Source organism: Apis dorsata, unplaced genomic scaffold, assembly GCF_000469605.1.
Source record: "Apis dorsata unplaced genomic scaffold, Apis dorsata 1.3 scaffold_407, whole genome shotgun sequence".
Classification (NCBI taxonomy): Eukaryota; Metazoa; Arthropoda; class Insecta; order Hymenoptera; family Apidae; genus Apis; species Apis dorsata.
The window spans coordinates 265,251-281,153 of NW_006263665.1; the positions used below are offsets into that span (position 1 = coordinate 265,251).

At 28.2% G+C, this 15,903-nt stretch overlaps 4 protein-coding genes across 6 annotated transcripts; 1 reads left to right on the forward strand and 3 right to left on the reverse strand.

The window, feature by feature from the left end:
* Window positions 1–842: 842 nt before the first annotated feature.
* On the reverse strand, window positions 843–3,390 carry LOC102674085 (DNA-binding protein Ets97D). 3 transcript variants are annotated; one of them, XM_006619372.2, is made up of 6 exons: window positions 3,334–3,390; window positions 2,558–2,855; window positions 2,343–2,493; window positions 2,180–2,256; window positions 1,868–2,102; window positions 843–1,797 (listed from the first exon to the last, which is right to left on the reverse strand). In XM_006619372.2, the coding sequence occupies exons 1-6, from the start codon at window positions 3,357–3,359 to the stop codon at window positions 1,280–1,282; spliced, it is 1,305 nt and encodes a 434-aa protein (XP_006619435.1). In that variant the 5' UTR covers window positions 3,360–3,390; the 3' UTR covers window positions 843–1,279. The 3 variants fall into 3 exon arrangements, with proteins under 3 accessions (XP_006619435.1, XP_006619434.1, XP_006619436.1); XM_006619371.2 differs by having other exon boundaries at window positions 3,050–3,345; XM_006619373.2 differs by lacking the exon at window positions 3,334–3,390 and adding an exon at window positions 3,050–3,306 and having other exon boundaries at window positions 2,558–2,844.
* A 1,233-nt stretch (window positions 3,391–4,623) lies between these two features.
* Window positions 4,624–7,795, reverse strand: LOC102676788 (leucine-rich repeat and coiled-coil domain-containing protein PF07_0014-like). Its single transcript, XM_031512262.1, has 3 exons — window positions 5,406–7,795; window positions 5,126–5,327; window positions 4,624–5,021 (listed from the first exon to the last, which is right to left on the reverse strand). Exons 1-3 carry the CDS (start codon window positions 7,482–7,484, stop codon window positions 4,744–4,746), a joined length of 2,559 nt encoding a protein of 852 aa, XP_031368122.1. The 5' UTR covers window positions 7,485–7,795; the 3' UTR covers window positions 4,624–4,743.
* A 1,379-nt stretch (window positions 7,796–9,174) lies between these two features.
* Window positions 9,175–12,046, forward strand: LOC102674533 (solute carrier family 35 member E1 homolog). Its single transcript, XM_006619375.2, has 3 exons — window positions 9,175–9,694; window positions 10,154–10,362; window positions 10,437–12,046. Exons 1-3 carry the CDS (start codon window positions 9,367–9,369, stop codon window positions 10,950–10,952), a joined length of 1,053 nt encoding a protein of 350 aa, XP_006619438.1. The 5' UTR covers window positions 9,175–9,366; the 3' UTR covers window positions 10,953–12,046.
* LOC102674400 (glutamate receptor-interacting protein 1) lies at window positions 11,645–14,813 on the reverse strand. Its single transcript, XM_006619374.2, has 5 exons — window positions 14,154–14,813; window positions 13,456–13,976; window positions 12,922–13,241; window positions 12,557–12,778; window positions 11,645–12,396 (listed from the first exon to the last, which is right to left on the reverse strand). The coding sequence occupies exons 1-5, from the start codon at window positions 14,671–14,673 to the stop codon at window positions 12,078–12,080; spliced, it is 1,902 nt and encodes a 633-aa protein (XP_006619437.1). The 5' UTR covers window positions 14,674–14,813; the 3' UTR covers window positions 11,645–12,077.
* Between the last annotated feature and the right edge of the window lie 1,090 nt (window positions 14,814–15,903).

Sequence of the window (15,903 nt, forward strand, 5' to 3'; positions counted from 1 at the left end):
GTGTATATTGAGTGCATATAGTTTTGTTAAAGAAGAACAAAGAAGATTTACCACCATAAATGATATCCATAGATACTATATAAGTTATTACATTATATATTTCCAGTAATTGTAATATAATTATACATTGGCGAGGAGATAATAGAACCGTAAAAGGTGGTGCCTCCTCTTACATGAAAATGTAAGCGTATGGATGTATGTGCAATTAGAAGCGAATAAAAAAGGGAGAAAAAATGAAATGAGAAAAAGGGCGGGCGGGCTGATTGTAAAGCCTGCCGCGTCGCCGGTCCCCTGAGACCCTAACTTGTGACGTCGCGACCGATATCTCACAGGCTAGATTCTCTGGTATTGGCGATGAGTGCTGCCTTTTGCCGATCAAAAGTCAGTCCTAGTCATCAGAGATAGAAAACGGCCGGAAACGTCGACGCTCTGTGAACGAGGATGTTAAAGAGACTCGACATTCAAGGTCAATTATCTACTATTGTATAATGCATCTTAGAAAGTTAATTGAAAAAATTTGTTGTGAATATATAATACCTCAATATTATAATTTAATATAATACGAGATATTTTATGATGAAAAAAAAAACTCTGTAAAAATACATTTATATAAAATGTTAATAAATTAATGGGATACCTTTAAAGGATCGATTCTAGAAGCCAAAGAAACACAAAAGTTCATATATAAAATATTTAAGATTTATTTATTAAGTTATAAGTAATTAAAGTTTTTATTATATAATGAGAAATTGAAATATAGAAGACGTTCTGTTATACGCTTCATTTAACATGAATTTAAATTGCTTATAATTTAACAAATAAACTTCTATTATGTTTTTATATATCAATTTTTGTGTTTGTTTTAACTTCTAGAAATCTTCCTTCAAAAATGTCCCATAAATATATTAACATCCTTATATTCATATTAAAATCCTTACATATATTCTGTAGATGCATTTTAGCTTTCTGGATCTTAAATATTGTAATACATTAAAATCATATATCAGATTATAATTTTTATTCTTTTTATATAAATTCTTTAAATAAAATATCATGAATGGTGTATGTTTTATATAATAAGGATATATTTAATTAACACAAAAGAATTTTAATATTAATCATTATATTAATTTTTGTATTTCGATGTACAAGATTGTCTCAACAATAATCAATTCTCGATTTTCTTTTATCTTCTATTAAATATGTACAATGATCGATGTAAAATATGTCGGAAGTATGATGATAAAAATCGTTGTAACCATAAAAAAATAGCATATCATCAGAAATATCTTGCGCCCTCTTCTACCAATCTACTTAACTCTGCTGCTGAGTAACCTAAGACTTGTTTTAAATCACATACGAACTTATACACAAATCGCTTCCCATGCACTTTGGAAATCATGTCTCCATCGTAGTAATAACGCAATGCGCGACTTAATTTCTCGTAATTCATTGATGGTTTGTTTTTACGTGCACCCCAAAGTTGCGCCACTGCTTCCGGTTGATTTAATTTAAACTCTCCTTCCGTCCCAACCCATTGAATAGCACTTCTATGCTCACGGTCTGTTAATAATTCCAACAAAAATTGCCATAACTGTATTTGACCACTATTAACTGAACGACTCGAAGTTGCTATAGTAATAGGCGTAGCATCAATGTTCTCCAAAGGAAGACTGACTACTCGAGCTTGTTGGTTTACCACTGGTCGTGATTTCGTAATTTTCTGGTTACGAACTTTAATAGTTTTATCAATATTATTTTCTGTAGGTGACACTGGAGGATCTTTCTGAAGGACAGCTACAATGTCATGTAATTAATTATATATTTGTTACTAATTTGATATTAACTTTTTGATAAATATACATACCAACAAATTTACATTTTCGAAGTAATTCTAAATGTGTCCAGAATACTTCTCCTGGATCCAGAGGTACTTTAGCTTGAAATTCTTCCATGGTGAGATTACACAATTGTTGTCCTGTGATGTTCCAATCAGCTAATCTTACTGATGCTAAATTAAACTGTCTAACTGCCCATTGAAGCCAGTGCTTAACATGAGTTTGTGTCCATTCTTTTGGATCAGCTGGAATTTTTAACCGTTCCTGTATAATATATACAAATGTCTAATTAAGATATAAATTACGATTAAATTTAATATTTAATTTTATAAATATTATACCTGTTCTTTTTTATATTGTGGGTCAACCAACCATCTTATGACATTTCGTTTATTATCTTCATTAATAGGTGTAGATGCTAAATCATAAAATATGTATATTAAGAAATCATAATATACTAATAATTTATAATTTTCTTTCAATAAGTATATTAATATATTTTACCATTGTTTTCTGCTAATTCTATATAATCTTCTGCAGGTTTTAAAACATCCACTATATTTATTTTCCTCTGCGTTGCTTTTATTTGAACATTTACTTGGACTAATCCTTCTCCTTGTACACATTGATCAACTAAATTTTTATGACTCTCTAGCTGAAAAAATAAATGTAAGCTTATTAAATTTAAATTCATTCTATTGATTTATTGCATTTATTACCATTTGCGTATCTTGCAACCAAAAAGCATAATCTGTTAACTCTACTCCTAATCTTTGTTCTAATAAATTTCGTAAAGTAGAAAGAGGCTCTCTGATATCCATATGTTGCATTAGAACACCTTCATTGCAATCTTCTCCATTTGCAGAGCCTTCTAATGCAAAACTTGGTTCTACTTCTAAATCAGAACTTTCTTGTTGTAATTGAGCCATTATATCATCTTCTTGGGACAATATAGCTTCTGGTTCCATTTTAATTCGTTTTATCATAGCATAATCAGAATCGTCGTCTGTGTCAAAACTATGTATAATAAACAAATTTTTATATCCAACACTATAAACTAAATATATAAGTTCACGTTAAGAATAGGTAAAAATAAATTCATAGTAAATTTGAAATTTCTAATTACGATTAGATTGTAAAAAAAAAAAAACAAAAGAAAAAAAAATAAAAATAAAGAAATGTAATGTTTTGCAAAATTCAAAAAAACTGACCTCTTGTCAGAACTTTTTCGTCTACTTTCCAAATCCATGAGAAATAGAACTATTAAGTTTCTATTAGATAAATATTATTGAACTTTAACCTTTATAAAATAATAATCACTCTTCTTGTGAGGTTACAGACATTTTGTAACAGGTGCATGATCACAAAGTGTATATAACTTAAGATACACAGACTCAAATTTGAAACCAGTTTCTTTGTAGATTGCTCCGTAGTAAAAGTGCAATCTCATATAAGTATTTACTTATATATTATTACAGTGTATTTAGGTACAAACCAGAATAAGAATAAATTTGGCAACATTGTTCTCCTTTTCCTTTTGAACTTTCATTTTAATATAGTAATTAAGTTACTAGAAGTTACTAGTTTCGAATTTTTATAATTATATTTAAATTTTTTTTTATTTATTTAAAATTGTTCCATAATAATAAAATGAATTAAGCATTATTATTAATAAAGCAATAAAGTCAGAAAATTTTATATATTACAGCGAGTTTGAACAATATAAAAGAAATAATATAAAAGAAAAAATATTGAGTTTAAAAAAAATCAAATTATAAAAACTTAATGTATATGCATTCATTAGAAAAATTATTAAAAATAAAGTATTAATTTTTGCGAATGATATTATATTAATAATTAATAATGAGAGAAAAGAATATATAAATTAATCACTTAAAACAGTAAATCTATTTTTTTAGATAATAAATAAAATTATAAATACTTCAGATAAATACTTTACTTTAAAAAAAAAAAAAACAAATTTTAAAACTATAACAAAAAAAATTAAATAAAATTTTATAATATATTCTTTCAAAGATGATTGTATTTTTTTGATCATAAATGTTAAAAATTTTTGGAGATTTCTGTATTTATAAAATACAAATAACATTAAATTATTATACAAAATTATACAAAATTATTTGTGCATTTATATTTAATATTAATATTTTTTTATAACATTTTCTTATGAATTTCAACATTTTTTTGTTACTTCTATTAAACAATAAATTTTAAATGTCTTATATATTTACATATTGATGTGTCTTACACATTATTTTTTTTAATAAAGTATACAATCATAGTCTACATTTATATAATTAGAGTAGCAGATGTAAGTGAATATAAAATATGTATAGATATTTTATATGTTTATACATATTTATATGATAAAAATTTTAATTAATTAATAAAAATGATTTTGTACAATTTAGTATATATTCATAAATAAAATATATAGTATAATATAAAAATATATATAACTATTTCACGATATAAATAGTTAACGACGGAAGTAAATCAGGATATGATTATATGCGCAATATACAATTAATTTCATAATTTTAGAATATATTATTTTAATTTTTATATGAATTAACAATAAATATTTTTAATTATCATTTTTATAAAAAATTGTGATGTTATTAGTCCATTAAAATTTAAGAAATAATAATATCTGATTACAATGATTGGCATTATTATGAAATTAGATTTGTCAAAAATTATATTAATTCAGATTTGAGAATATTTCTATTACATAAAAAAGAAAAAAGAAAAAAGAAAAAAAGACAGAAAAGAAAGAGTTTATAGAACAATAAGAATTAACAAATTATGAAAAGGAATATATAAAATAAAAAGATAATTTTACAATTTTCTCAGATTTAAAATAAACTCATAATATTGAAAATTAAATTACTATTTGCTTATGCACAGTCCTAAATAAAAAACTTTTTGTTTCGTCCACTAAAGTTAAAACAGATTGTCCGGAAAAGTTTGGTAAATCCGCAATAGCGCCACATTCTAATAACTTTTGTGCTACTAATACATGATTATTTTCAAGAGCATGAAAAAATGGTGTTCTTCCTGAACGATTATCCTTTAGATTCACTTCTGCTCCACCTTTTATTAATGCATTAACTCCATCTATGTAGCCATTTAATGCACAATAGTGCAATGGAGCCATTCCTTAAAAATTATAAATCATCAATATATTTTAATTCATTCGTTACTTTTTAAAAACGCATAATTGAAGATTCAATATTTTATTTTATTATCATCATAGTATTTACCTGATGAATCCACTCGATTAAGTAGCTTAGGATCTATTATATAATTTAATAACTGTAATAAAAATGGAGATGATTGTTTACTAGCTATGATTACTGCAGATTCATGAAGAAGTTCTAATGAAATTGGTTTTGCTCCAGCTTTTAATAAAAGATCCACTATATCATTAGATGCATTGCACTTAATTGCCAATTCCAAACTTGTCTGAAAATATAATAAGAAATATGAAAGAGTTTTTTTCTGTTTTACATTAATTATGTTAATAAATAAATATAAACTTACCATTCCATCTTCTGTTAATGCATCAATATTAGTTTTTGATGCTTGTAAAATTAATAATAGTCTTTGCAATTCATGCAGCTGATTATTTAGTACAGCTCGATGTATATTTAACATCCCACTATTATCCCAATGTTGCATTTCTTCATAATCTTTTTCTATTTGCATAGAAACTTTCTTATATAAATAATGTGGTGTTGATAATATTTTTTTTATTCTGTTTATATCATTATTGTCATTAAAGTGTTTATTAAAGTAATCTTCTAAATTTAATGTATCTTCTAAAGATACTGAAGACAATGTAGGAATTAAATCCATATTATTATTTTGTTTAGTTTTAGGTTGTATTTCTATTTCTGTTTGAGTTTGTACTTCTTTTATAATAGGAAGAAAATCAATAGTTGAATGTTCTATTTGTTTTATTCTTTCTAAAGCAGGCATATCTTCTTTCACTAATATAAAACTTTTCATATCAAGAAGTCCAAATACATCAGTTTGAATTTGAGAATCATGAACTGTTTTTAATTTTTCAAGTGGAGTAATTGGAATCTGTTTTGCTATACCTATGCCACATTCTGCAAGGGCATTTAAAGCTTTAATTTGTAATTCTTCATCTTTTATACTACTCAATGCTTCTTTAATTATATTTAAACATTTTAATAATTTTTCTTTTTTCATGTTATCATTAATCTCTTTAACATTTGTTTCATCAAATTTAGAATCATTATTTAATATATTATTATTGTTACAAATTCTATTTTCACAAAGATCTAACTTATTATTTACTTCATTAAATATACTTTGAGCTTTCTTATCTATATTTTTATTATTTATAGGAATATAATTTTCTTCTTGTGCATTATTAGAAATTGCATTTTTTTCACATATGATTATAATATCATCTTCATTACAATCACTAATTTTATTATTAAAGTTTTTCTTTACAATTTTTGTACCATTTTTTATAATAGTTTTATATTTTTTGTTTTCATTAATTCTTGAATCACATATATTATTTTTTGATTTAAAGGTTTTTTCTGAAGAGAGAATATTAGAACAGTTATCTATATTTAAATTAGAACATTGTTTTTTATTAGTTGCTTTCAAAGAAATTTTATTGACATTAACTTTAGTTTTGTTAGAGATTGGTAACTTTTCACATTTTACCAAAGGAAATTTTGATTCTGCTAATTGAGTCATTGAATTTTTAAGATTTGATATATTTGTTTTTTTCAAGATTTCTGATTCTATAATTATATTATTATTTCTATTTATTATATTTTTTTTATTACTTTTGAAAATACATTCTTCTTTTTTAAGTGAAGCTTCATTTTTTTGTTCGTTTATTGATGTTATATTATTATTTACTAATTGCATAGTTTTTGGAGCAGTTGAATTATTATATAATGATTTATGTTCATTCTTATTTAATAATAATAGTTTATCATTTTCATTTATTTCATTTACTTTGGCTAAAATATATTGTTTCTTAGATATACTCTTATTTTTATTTTGAATTTCAGCCGATTTCTTATTAATAGCTATTGATAATTCTCTAGGAGTTATAGTTTTTACAATGAATTGTGGTTCTACAGCACAATGTTGTGCTTCTGTAGGAAATTTCTGTAAGTCTTTATCATATGATAAAGATCCCAATGACTTCAATAATCCATTAATATTATCTTTTGAAGTTACAGAAAAATTAACAGCATTATTTTTTTTATAATTTTTAATCTGTTGATTATAAATAATTTTTTGAGTATTTAATATGTTTTTTTGAGGCAAAAATTGTACTTTAACTTCTCCTAAATCTTTTCCATCTCTTGTTTTTACTCTCAATTTTTTTATACCACTTGTAGCTAATGTTTTTTTGGTATTTAATCCATTCAAACTATTATGTACTTCTGTATTAGTAATAATAATTTGTTTGCAATCTTTTGGTATAAAATTACATTTGGATGAATTAATCATGCTTGGAAATTTGTGAGGTAAATTAAATTCCCGTTTGCATTCTAAAATGGGAATATTAATATCTGTTGCTCTACGATATTTTTTTAAAGGTGGTGGATGTTGAGAATCCATTTATATTCAACTCACAGGCAGAATTTCAAAGACTTATGAAATTCCGCATATAATAAATAAAAAAAAATTTTAAAATATATAATCGTTTTGAAATATGTTGCACTTAACCTATATAGATAATAATTGAATACTTATTTTTTACAATACACCATTATTTATATGATAAAAATTATTTTTTACCGCACAATTAACTTTTATTCAAAAATTTAAATTGAAATGCGGCGATATATTATTAGAATCAACCGCTTTATATAAAACGGGACATCCTATATCGAAATCCATTGCCATCTATTTTGTGTTTTTAAAACTATTTAATAATAAATATATATTAAATATTTAGTCAAAGATAGTTTCTTTTTAATTTATATTTCATGATAAATTTTAAATTTTATTAAATTGTTAAAAATAAAATTTATTAATTATAATATTGAATTAACTGCAATAAAATATAAATTTCTAATAATTTTTATAATAAATATTGATAATATTTTTATTCTTTTATTAAATATAAATAAATTATGAATTTCTATTAATGAAAATAATGAAACATGTTTCTAGTAATTTTCATAATCAATAATATACGGTTCATTCTTTTATTAATAATCTTTTATTAATAATTGAAAAATTATAAATTTCTTATAATAAATTAATAATAAAAAATATAAATATTTATAATATATTTGTATAACATAATTCGAATAAATATTTTATATTGAACCAGTCTTACCATTTAATTAGGTATAAGTCGTGATGAGTATTCGACAATAGATTTTCCTTGATATATTTCTTGCAATTAAGTTACTAGTTATTGATTTGAAATCCGTAGTTTTTCATAATTTTATAAAGTGATTGCTTGTAATAATATATATTATTATTGCAAATTACATAAAAAAAAAGTAAATTATATATAAATATAATAAATTAATTATAATTAATGCAATATTTACTTTAATATAACTTCAATATTCAATATTTAATATAATAATTATTTTATTCTTTTTTTTGTGTATATGTATATAATATAATTATTTAATAAAAACTTCAAAATTGTAAAATTAAAACTTCAAAATAATTATTATTTTGTATCTTTTATTTTTATTTTTATAATTTTCAATAATATATTAATTTTTATTAGAATAATAATTTATAGTGGAAAAAATACTAATTATAATATTATTATTAAAACTATATTATTAAAATTATATTATTTCATATTTAGAATTAAAATATTTTTTTTTTTGATTTTATTCATAAAACATTGTTCATATTTGATAACTTATTGAATAAAATATAGAAATTAGTATGATAATTGTTGGTATTACTGATAACAAATTTTTTTTTATATTGAAATTACTATGCATTTCATTAGATAATTAAAATAAATATATATGAATATACATGCTTTTGAAAAATTTCTATTAAGAAATGATTGTATTCTCTTCTTAAATATATATATGTATTAATATTAAATTCAATCAGAAACAATATTATTAAATTATATATTATAAAACATTCTTTGAAATGAATCAATTTTTGTTTAATTGACTTTCTATTTATGAAAATTTAATTAATGTGAAGCGAAAAAGTTTCAATTCGAATATTTTTTGACAGAAATCAAATTAGTAAATATTCCATATATCAGGTTATGCGATTCGATAGATCGTTGTTAATCTCACTTTAAAGCGTGCGCCACGTGTTCTATTAGTGTTGCGCAAGGAGAGAGGGAAAATTTATTAGGAGGGAGAGAGAAATGCCAGCTGTGCTCAAATTCCACTCGTGGCAGCGGCCACGAATACCGATTAGTTGGGAGTATTGTGAGAACTGGTTGCATAAACGTATGGAGTGAGAATACAGAAACAGAATACAGGTTGTTCGCCTAATCATGGACGATCGCCGGAACAGCCGCGAAGTGATTACCATATTGTTCCTGTGCCTCCTCTGGTATGGGATTTCAAGCAGCAGTAATGTAGTGGGCAAAATGCTGTTATCGGAGTTTCCCTATCCGATGACAGTGACTATGGTTCAGTTAACCTCGATCACGATTTATTCAGGCCCATTCTTTAATCTATGGGGTGTAAGGAAATATTCAAACGATATTCCCTGGGGATATTATCTCCGGTTGATCGTACCACTCGCTCTAGGAAAATTTTTGGCAAATGTGTTCAGCCACGTCAGCATTTGGAAAGTGCCCGTTTCATACGCTCATACTGGTATGAGATATTATTTTGACAGTCACGTGTATGCATGCTATATGTTTAAAAATAATACAAGTATTCTTCCTTTCTAAGAATGTAAGAATTAATGCTATAATTTTAATGCATACTTTTATGTCAATGCTTACATTATAATAATAACGATAATCAGCTGATTTTATTTATTTATTTATTCACTGATAAGAAATTCAATATTTTTTATATTTGATAATCATATTTTTGAGTTTTATATTTAATATGAGTTTTATTGATAAATAATCTATTAATGAGAAAAATAAACATTTAAAAAAATATATTTTATCTAAATTTATTTTATAGAAATAATTATATAGATTTCCTTTAATTATTGCATAACAAATTTTCAAATGCATGTATTTTAGAAACAGTTTATAAATATATTATTTATTTTTGGTTTTATAAATCACATGTATTAACTGAAGTTTGGCTCTGTCCCAGTGAAGGCTACAATGCCCTTCTTCACGGTATTTCTCTCAAGAATCATATTGAAGGAAAAGCAGACTTGGAAAGTATATCTTAGCTTAGTCCCAATTGTAATAGGTGTAGCTGTTGCTACACTCACAGAACTCAGTTTCAATATGATTGGTTTATTGAGTGCCTTAGCATCTACTATGGCATTCTCTTTGCAAAATATTTATTCTAAAAAGGTATTTATTTTGATATAATTTTATCTTATATTGATAGATTTATATATGATATAAATAATATATTAATTTTTCAGGTGCTACATGACACAGGAATACATCATTTAAGACTTTTGCTTATTTTAGGCCGCTTGGCATTGATATTATTCTCCCCTATATGGTTATTATATGATTTGAGGAGATTGATATATGATCCAGTTACTAGCGAATCAGCAGACATAAGTTATTACATAATAGGCCTGTTATTCTTGGATGGTGTGCTGAACTGGTTCCAAAATATTATTGCTTTTTCTGTATTATCTATTGTTACCCCTTTAACTTATGCAGTTGCGAGTGCAAGCAAACGAATCTTTGTAATCGCAGTTACTTTGTTTGTTCTTGGAAATCCAGTGACGTGGTTGAATATATTTGGAATGACATTAGCTATTCTTGGTGTGTTGTGCTATAATAAAGCCAAATACGATCAAAGAATAGAAAAAGAAAGTCAGACAGCGCTTCCCAAATATCATGATAAAAACCGTAATGGTAACAGTAATAATTCCTTCATGGTAAATGGATGGACTGGAAAAAAACAACAGATGCTTGCAGTCTAGTCTGAATTGTTAGATTCATTTTATGTTTGACAAGTTCATATGAGTTTTTTCTGCCAGTGAATGATATTTTAGCCATAAGGATTTGACTATTTATATGAAGAATTTATAATGGGAAAGCTTATAGTTAGATCCTATAATACTAGTTAAAACAATATTCACAGATCAAAACTCATATGATGGCAAAAGTATTTATACATATATGTGTATATTTTTTATTAGTATTATTCTGCACAAAGGTATAATTTGCCTAGTACTCAAATTTGGTTGTTTTTCTTTTTATTCGTTTTCGAGATTATTTTAAAAACATTTCTATGTTTACGTTATCTTGCTTTTGACGGGAAAATAAACTTGCTGGCAAGGTGGGTTATATATAATTTGCAAAATTGATGTTTATAGCTAATTGCTGGGTCAATTAGCCTTTAAGATTGATGACATTCCCGCGTCGTGAAAACAATAATGAATAGATAGATATCCGGTTTCAATCGTACTCGATCGATATCGAACGGCGTTCATATAATATTGATTAGGTTTCAAATTAAATACTTTCCTCCAGCTATTAGCTCAGGTGATATGATATATAGGTAATACGACTCAATTTCATCAATTTGTTAAATTGTTACAATATTTTAATCCTTTATGAAAATTCCTCTTAATAATATTTTGGGAAAATTTCTATATACATGGATTATTTAAAATAATTTTTTTTTTTATATAATATTTATATTAATTTATGAATTATAAGAATATAGTTGATGGAACGAATACAGTGAGGTTCTAGATATCATAAAAGCATGAAATAGTTTTTTGGAAATTAATTTAATTAAAATCCATTAATCACAATTATTAGAATCAAGAATCGAGTGCCTTATTATATTAGTTCCAGCAATTATACTTTCCTCTACAAATTTTCGAAATAATTCATAGAGGATTAAATACATGATGTTCTAGAGGCGTATGTTTTGGTATGATATGTTTTGATGGTATGCGTGAGTTGTATGCAGGAGAACATGTTCTAGCTAAAAGCAATCTATACATTTATTTTTATAAATAAAATACAGGTGTGTACAAAAATATACCAGATATATTCACCACCATTTTCCACATTACACTTTGATTTGCTCTCCTTTACAGAGTTTTTATAATATTAGGAGGAGATACTGATCGTGCTATGGTGAGATCTAAACGTGGACCAGCCGCAGCAATCAATGGAACAGCCAAACAACAGTCACAATCTTCCGTGCTAGCCTCGTTTACTCGAAGAATTCTGTCATAAGGTTTTAAAACACCGTCACACGGTCCTCCAGGTCGAAGACGATTTATATAAACTCCACGTTCATATAGACCATCAGATACTGAAAAGCCAAAATCCTCATATACTGGATCTTTATGCAAAGAGACATGGACTATTTGTTGTGGTCTATCTGGATTATTGCATTCTTGTGGTCTAAAAATTAAAAAAAAAAAAATATATATGATTATTTTTAGAAGTTTAAATCAAAAATTATATTCTAAAATATTCTAAAGAAAATTTTATAAATTTTATCTGTTTAACTGTTTCTATCTATAATATTTTATTTATTTATTATTTATCTATTATATTTTACCCAGGATAAGGAGGCATAGATAGTTCCAATTGTCCACTATCCACAGAAGCCGTGTCCCAAAGCCTTAGAATCTCTGGGCCTGTTCCATTATTCTCTCCCAGTTCTCCCCAAGAATCCACTGCACTATCTACGCTTGGTAGACTCTCTCTAGCCGGTCGAAGAATTCCTGGAGAATATTGTTGCACTGAGTCGCTACCTATGATCGAGTCCTTGCAGTACTCTCTATAAAATTCAGTATGTTTTCATTAATTCCTCCTATCATTTCATCTTTTAGATTTTTAGAAAAAGATATAAAAATTAATAAAAAATAAATTAAAAAAAGAATTGATAGAAAATTAATTCATATTTCTAGATCATTAAATTACCTTGTTTCTGAAATAGGATTCGGTTTTCTCACAGTCAGAGAGATAACGGAGCTTCCTGGTCGATGTAACAATTGTGCAGCTTGTCGGAGATCACCAGGATCTAGTTTTTGCCCGTCTATTGCTAGTAATCTATCTCCTGGTGCTAAGCTGCCAGTTCTGTAAGCTAAAGATCCCTTGCGAACCTCACTAATGATCAAATCTTCATTCACTGTGAGACCTACATCAGGCTGCCCGCCTACAGGTCTTGCCACTCGCACTGTGAATACTCCTGAACTAGGTACAACTGGTCCACCAACTTTGTATTCTATCACCAATTCCATCTTTTAGATAAAAAGAAATTTTTAACTTACAAATGATTCTGAGATTGAAACTGAGCTTAAGAATTAAAATATTAATCTAAAAATAGATTTTTATAAATAGTTTTGATAATTTGGCTTAAGATTTGGGTATAAAATTACTAAGAATTTTAAAAAGATAAAAATAATGGAATAAAGGATTATATAATTTATATATAATTTATATTGATACACGTACTACTTGAGAAGTTTCCAAGATACCAGTAACCTCAGCTGGTTGAAGATCTCGAAGCATTTTACGATTAATAGCAAGCACTTTGTCTCCAGGAAGGAGTACTCCACTGCGTTCTGCCGGACCTCCAGCTTCTAATAGACTAACAATATAATTTAAACGGTCGTCGGTGAGCTTTAAAGCTAAACCAAATCCCTTATGATCAGGTCTGAGGACTATAGTTAGGCTTTCTGTAGTCTGCAAAGTCTGATTAGAAGTCTGCTGCGCCTGCGGTTGCGCTCTTCTTTTTACGGTTCTCTGCGAAGCACTGGGAGGTCTAGGTAAGATCTGCAATCTAGCTATGCGGGAATCATAATTATTTCTGAGTAATTTGGCAGCCGTCACAGCATCCTGGACAGGAGTTTCGTCCACTGCCAACAGTTTATCGCCAGGTTGCAAAGCTCCACATCGATCTGCAGTACTTGCTGGTCTTAAACTTTCAATGTACACTCCGTTTGGCGTTTCTCTCACCGTCAGGCCTAATTCTCCTACATATACAATTATAGTAAAAATAATAAAATTTCATCTGCTTTATGCAATTACTTAAGAGCAAATGATTAATTTGTCCATATATTATCAATCAAATAAATTTATTAAATTAACATATATATATATATATATTATTTATTTAGATTGAGAGAAAAAAGTTGAATAAATTAAATTACCCGAGAGTCCACGTTCTAATTGCACCAACAAGGGACCGGAAGTAGCTGCCCTCGCTTCTTCCATATTAGCAACATCGTATTCAATAGTCAAAGAAGCTACAGGGGCATCAGAGCTCCTCCTAAGCGCTCTTTGAGCTTCTGCTAAGGTCAGACCCCTCAATTCAGTGTCATCTACAGCTAACAATCTATCTCCAGGCCTGACTCTTCCTTCTTTAGCCGCTGGCCCATCGGACTTCACTCCAGTAACCACTAAAGCTCTGGAAACTCCACCTCTGAGGGTAACTCCGAGACTTCCCCCTTCACGTTCCACCCTTACTTGGGCAACTTTGGAGGATACACTGGAAGGAGTGGATACAGGAGTATCTTGATCATCTAATAGCAAAAAACTGTATGGATAATAAGACTGGGGTGAGATTTCGTCTGGTCGAGCTGAATCTGAACTGGCGGACGTGGCCACGCTTCCTGGCCTGGCACGATTTTTGTGCGAGCGCATACTGGTCAGTCTCAACGAGCTGAACATCCTCGACTATCTTATCCGTAGAATATTCCTACCTAGCACTGTTGCTGTTTCCGTATCGAGTAATCGTTACCATTGCTGAACAAGCGATGAAAAAAATTCTGATCAATGTCTTTTTCAACCATTCCCTTGGTTGAATATTTCTTATTCTAATTTGGCATCCACGAATCATTTAGTTTATCCGTTTGGATTTAGAAATTTTCGATCTCTAAGCGTCAAAAATCGATCGCTGGAATATCTCCAGATCCTTCGATCTTTTCGGATATCATCACACTAAGATCATCACGCTTATTCTCACCGTGATCAACTGTAGATATCACACACCCACTAAATTGTAATTGTAAATATTCATTTTAGGAATGATGATAATCTTCGTCTTCGAGATGAGGCGGTGGAGCAGCAGCAGGTCGCCGAGGAAACCGTTACGGATCGGACGATTCTTATTGCTCGCGGCGTAAACAGCCCATCTGTGTGTCTTTGTTCGCGGGTTCGAGGAGCCGCCGAGGATGGAAACTCGTCGTGAAGCGAGCGTACAGAGAACTGTAACGAGTGGCGATGTTTGTCGAAAATAGCCGCACGATGTAGGGCCGCAATCGCGGTAGTGTCGGATCTATTTATAGGAGGGAGAGGGAAAGAGAGAGGGAAAGAGTGTGCGCGGCCCTGCGGGCGCCCCGCAGTCGCTGCACCGTCAAATAAGTCTGCACTTCTCGTTAAAAGCTTCGATTTCGAGCGTCTGTGCTCCCTCGAACGTCATAAACTTGTTGTATCCTCTTAGTTTCCTGGCTTTATCTCCCTTCTGCCTTCTGCCGTTTACCCCTTCCCAGGATTTCACGGGCGGGATCCCCTTTTATTTTTAGTCGCCGATATCCGCGACATCGGATCAAGTAATTGAATAGATAGAATTATTTTACGCAGCACGATTTCGATGATCGAGGAAGACCAGAGTCTTCTCGATTACATTTTGGGCAATTCACATTTATATTTATTGGAATATTGAATTGGAATTTTTAGGATTTAAGAAATAAAATAAAGGACAGTTTTCTTTAATATTAGCTTTATACAAAAAAATTTCGAGTATTTTTTAAACCGTGAGACATTTATCAAGATATTAGAAATCTTCTCTAAGTTGATCGGTTAACAATATTCGTTAAAATAAACGAAACTACGGACAGCTATGAACTCTTGAAAATTCTTCAATTGGAGTATAGTAAAAAAAAAAAAAAAAAATGTGTT

Coding starts and splice junctions, on each gene's coding strand:
- LOC102674400 (XM_006619374.2), bottom strand. CDS start 14,673: ATGTTCAGCTCGTTGAGACTGACCAGTATGCGCTCGCACAAAAATCGT. Junction 13,977..14,153: donor ATTAGAACGTGGACTCTCGG/GTAATTTAATTT, acceptor TTGTATATGTAG/GAGAATTAGGCCTGACGGTG. Junction 13,242..13,455: donor TCTTGGAAACTTCTCAAGTA/GTACGTGTATCA, acceptor TTTATCTAAAAG/ATGGAATTGGTGATAGAATA.
- LOC102676788 (XM_031512262.1), bottom strand. CDS start 7,484: ATGGATTCTCAACATCCACCACCTTTAAAAAAATATCGTAGAGCAACA. Junction 5,328..5,405: donor CATTAACAGAAGATGGAATG/GTAAGTTTATAT, acceptor TTATATTTTCAG/ACAAGTTTGGAATTGGCAAT. Junction 5,022..5,125: donor TAATCGAGTGGATTCATCAG/GTAAATACTATG, acceptor ATAATTTTTAAG/GAATGGCTCCATTGCACTAT.
- LOC102674533 (XM_006619375.2), top strand. CDS start 9,367: ATGGACGATCGCCGGAACAGCCGCGAAGTGATTACCATATTGTTCCTG. Junction 9,695..10,153: donor CGTTTCATACGCTCATACTG/GTATGAGATATT, acceptor GCTCTGTCCCAG/TGAAGGCTACAATGCCCTTC. Junction 10,363..10,436: donor AAAATATTTATTCTAAAAAG/GTATTTATTTTG, acceptor TTAATTTTTCAG/GTGCTACATGACACAGGAAT.
- LOC102674085 (XM_006619371.2), bottom strand. CDS start 3,087: ATGGATTTGGAAAGTAGACGAAAAAGTTCTGACAAGAG. Junction 2,856..3,049: donor CGAAAAAGTTCTGACAAGAG/GTCAGTTTTTTT, acceptor TATTATACATAG/TTTTGACACAGACGACGATT. Junction 2,257..2,342: donor AGAATTAGCAGAAAACAATG/GTAAAATATATT, acceptor TTTATGATTTAG/CATCTACACCTATTAATGAA.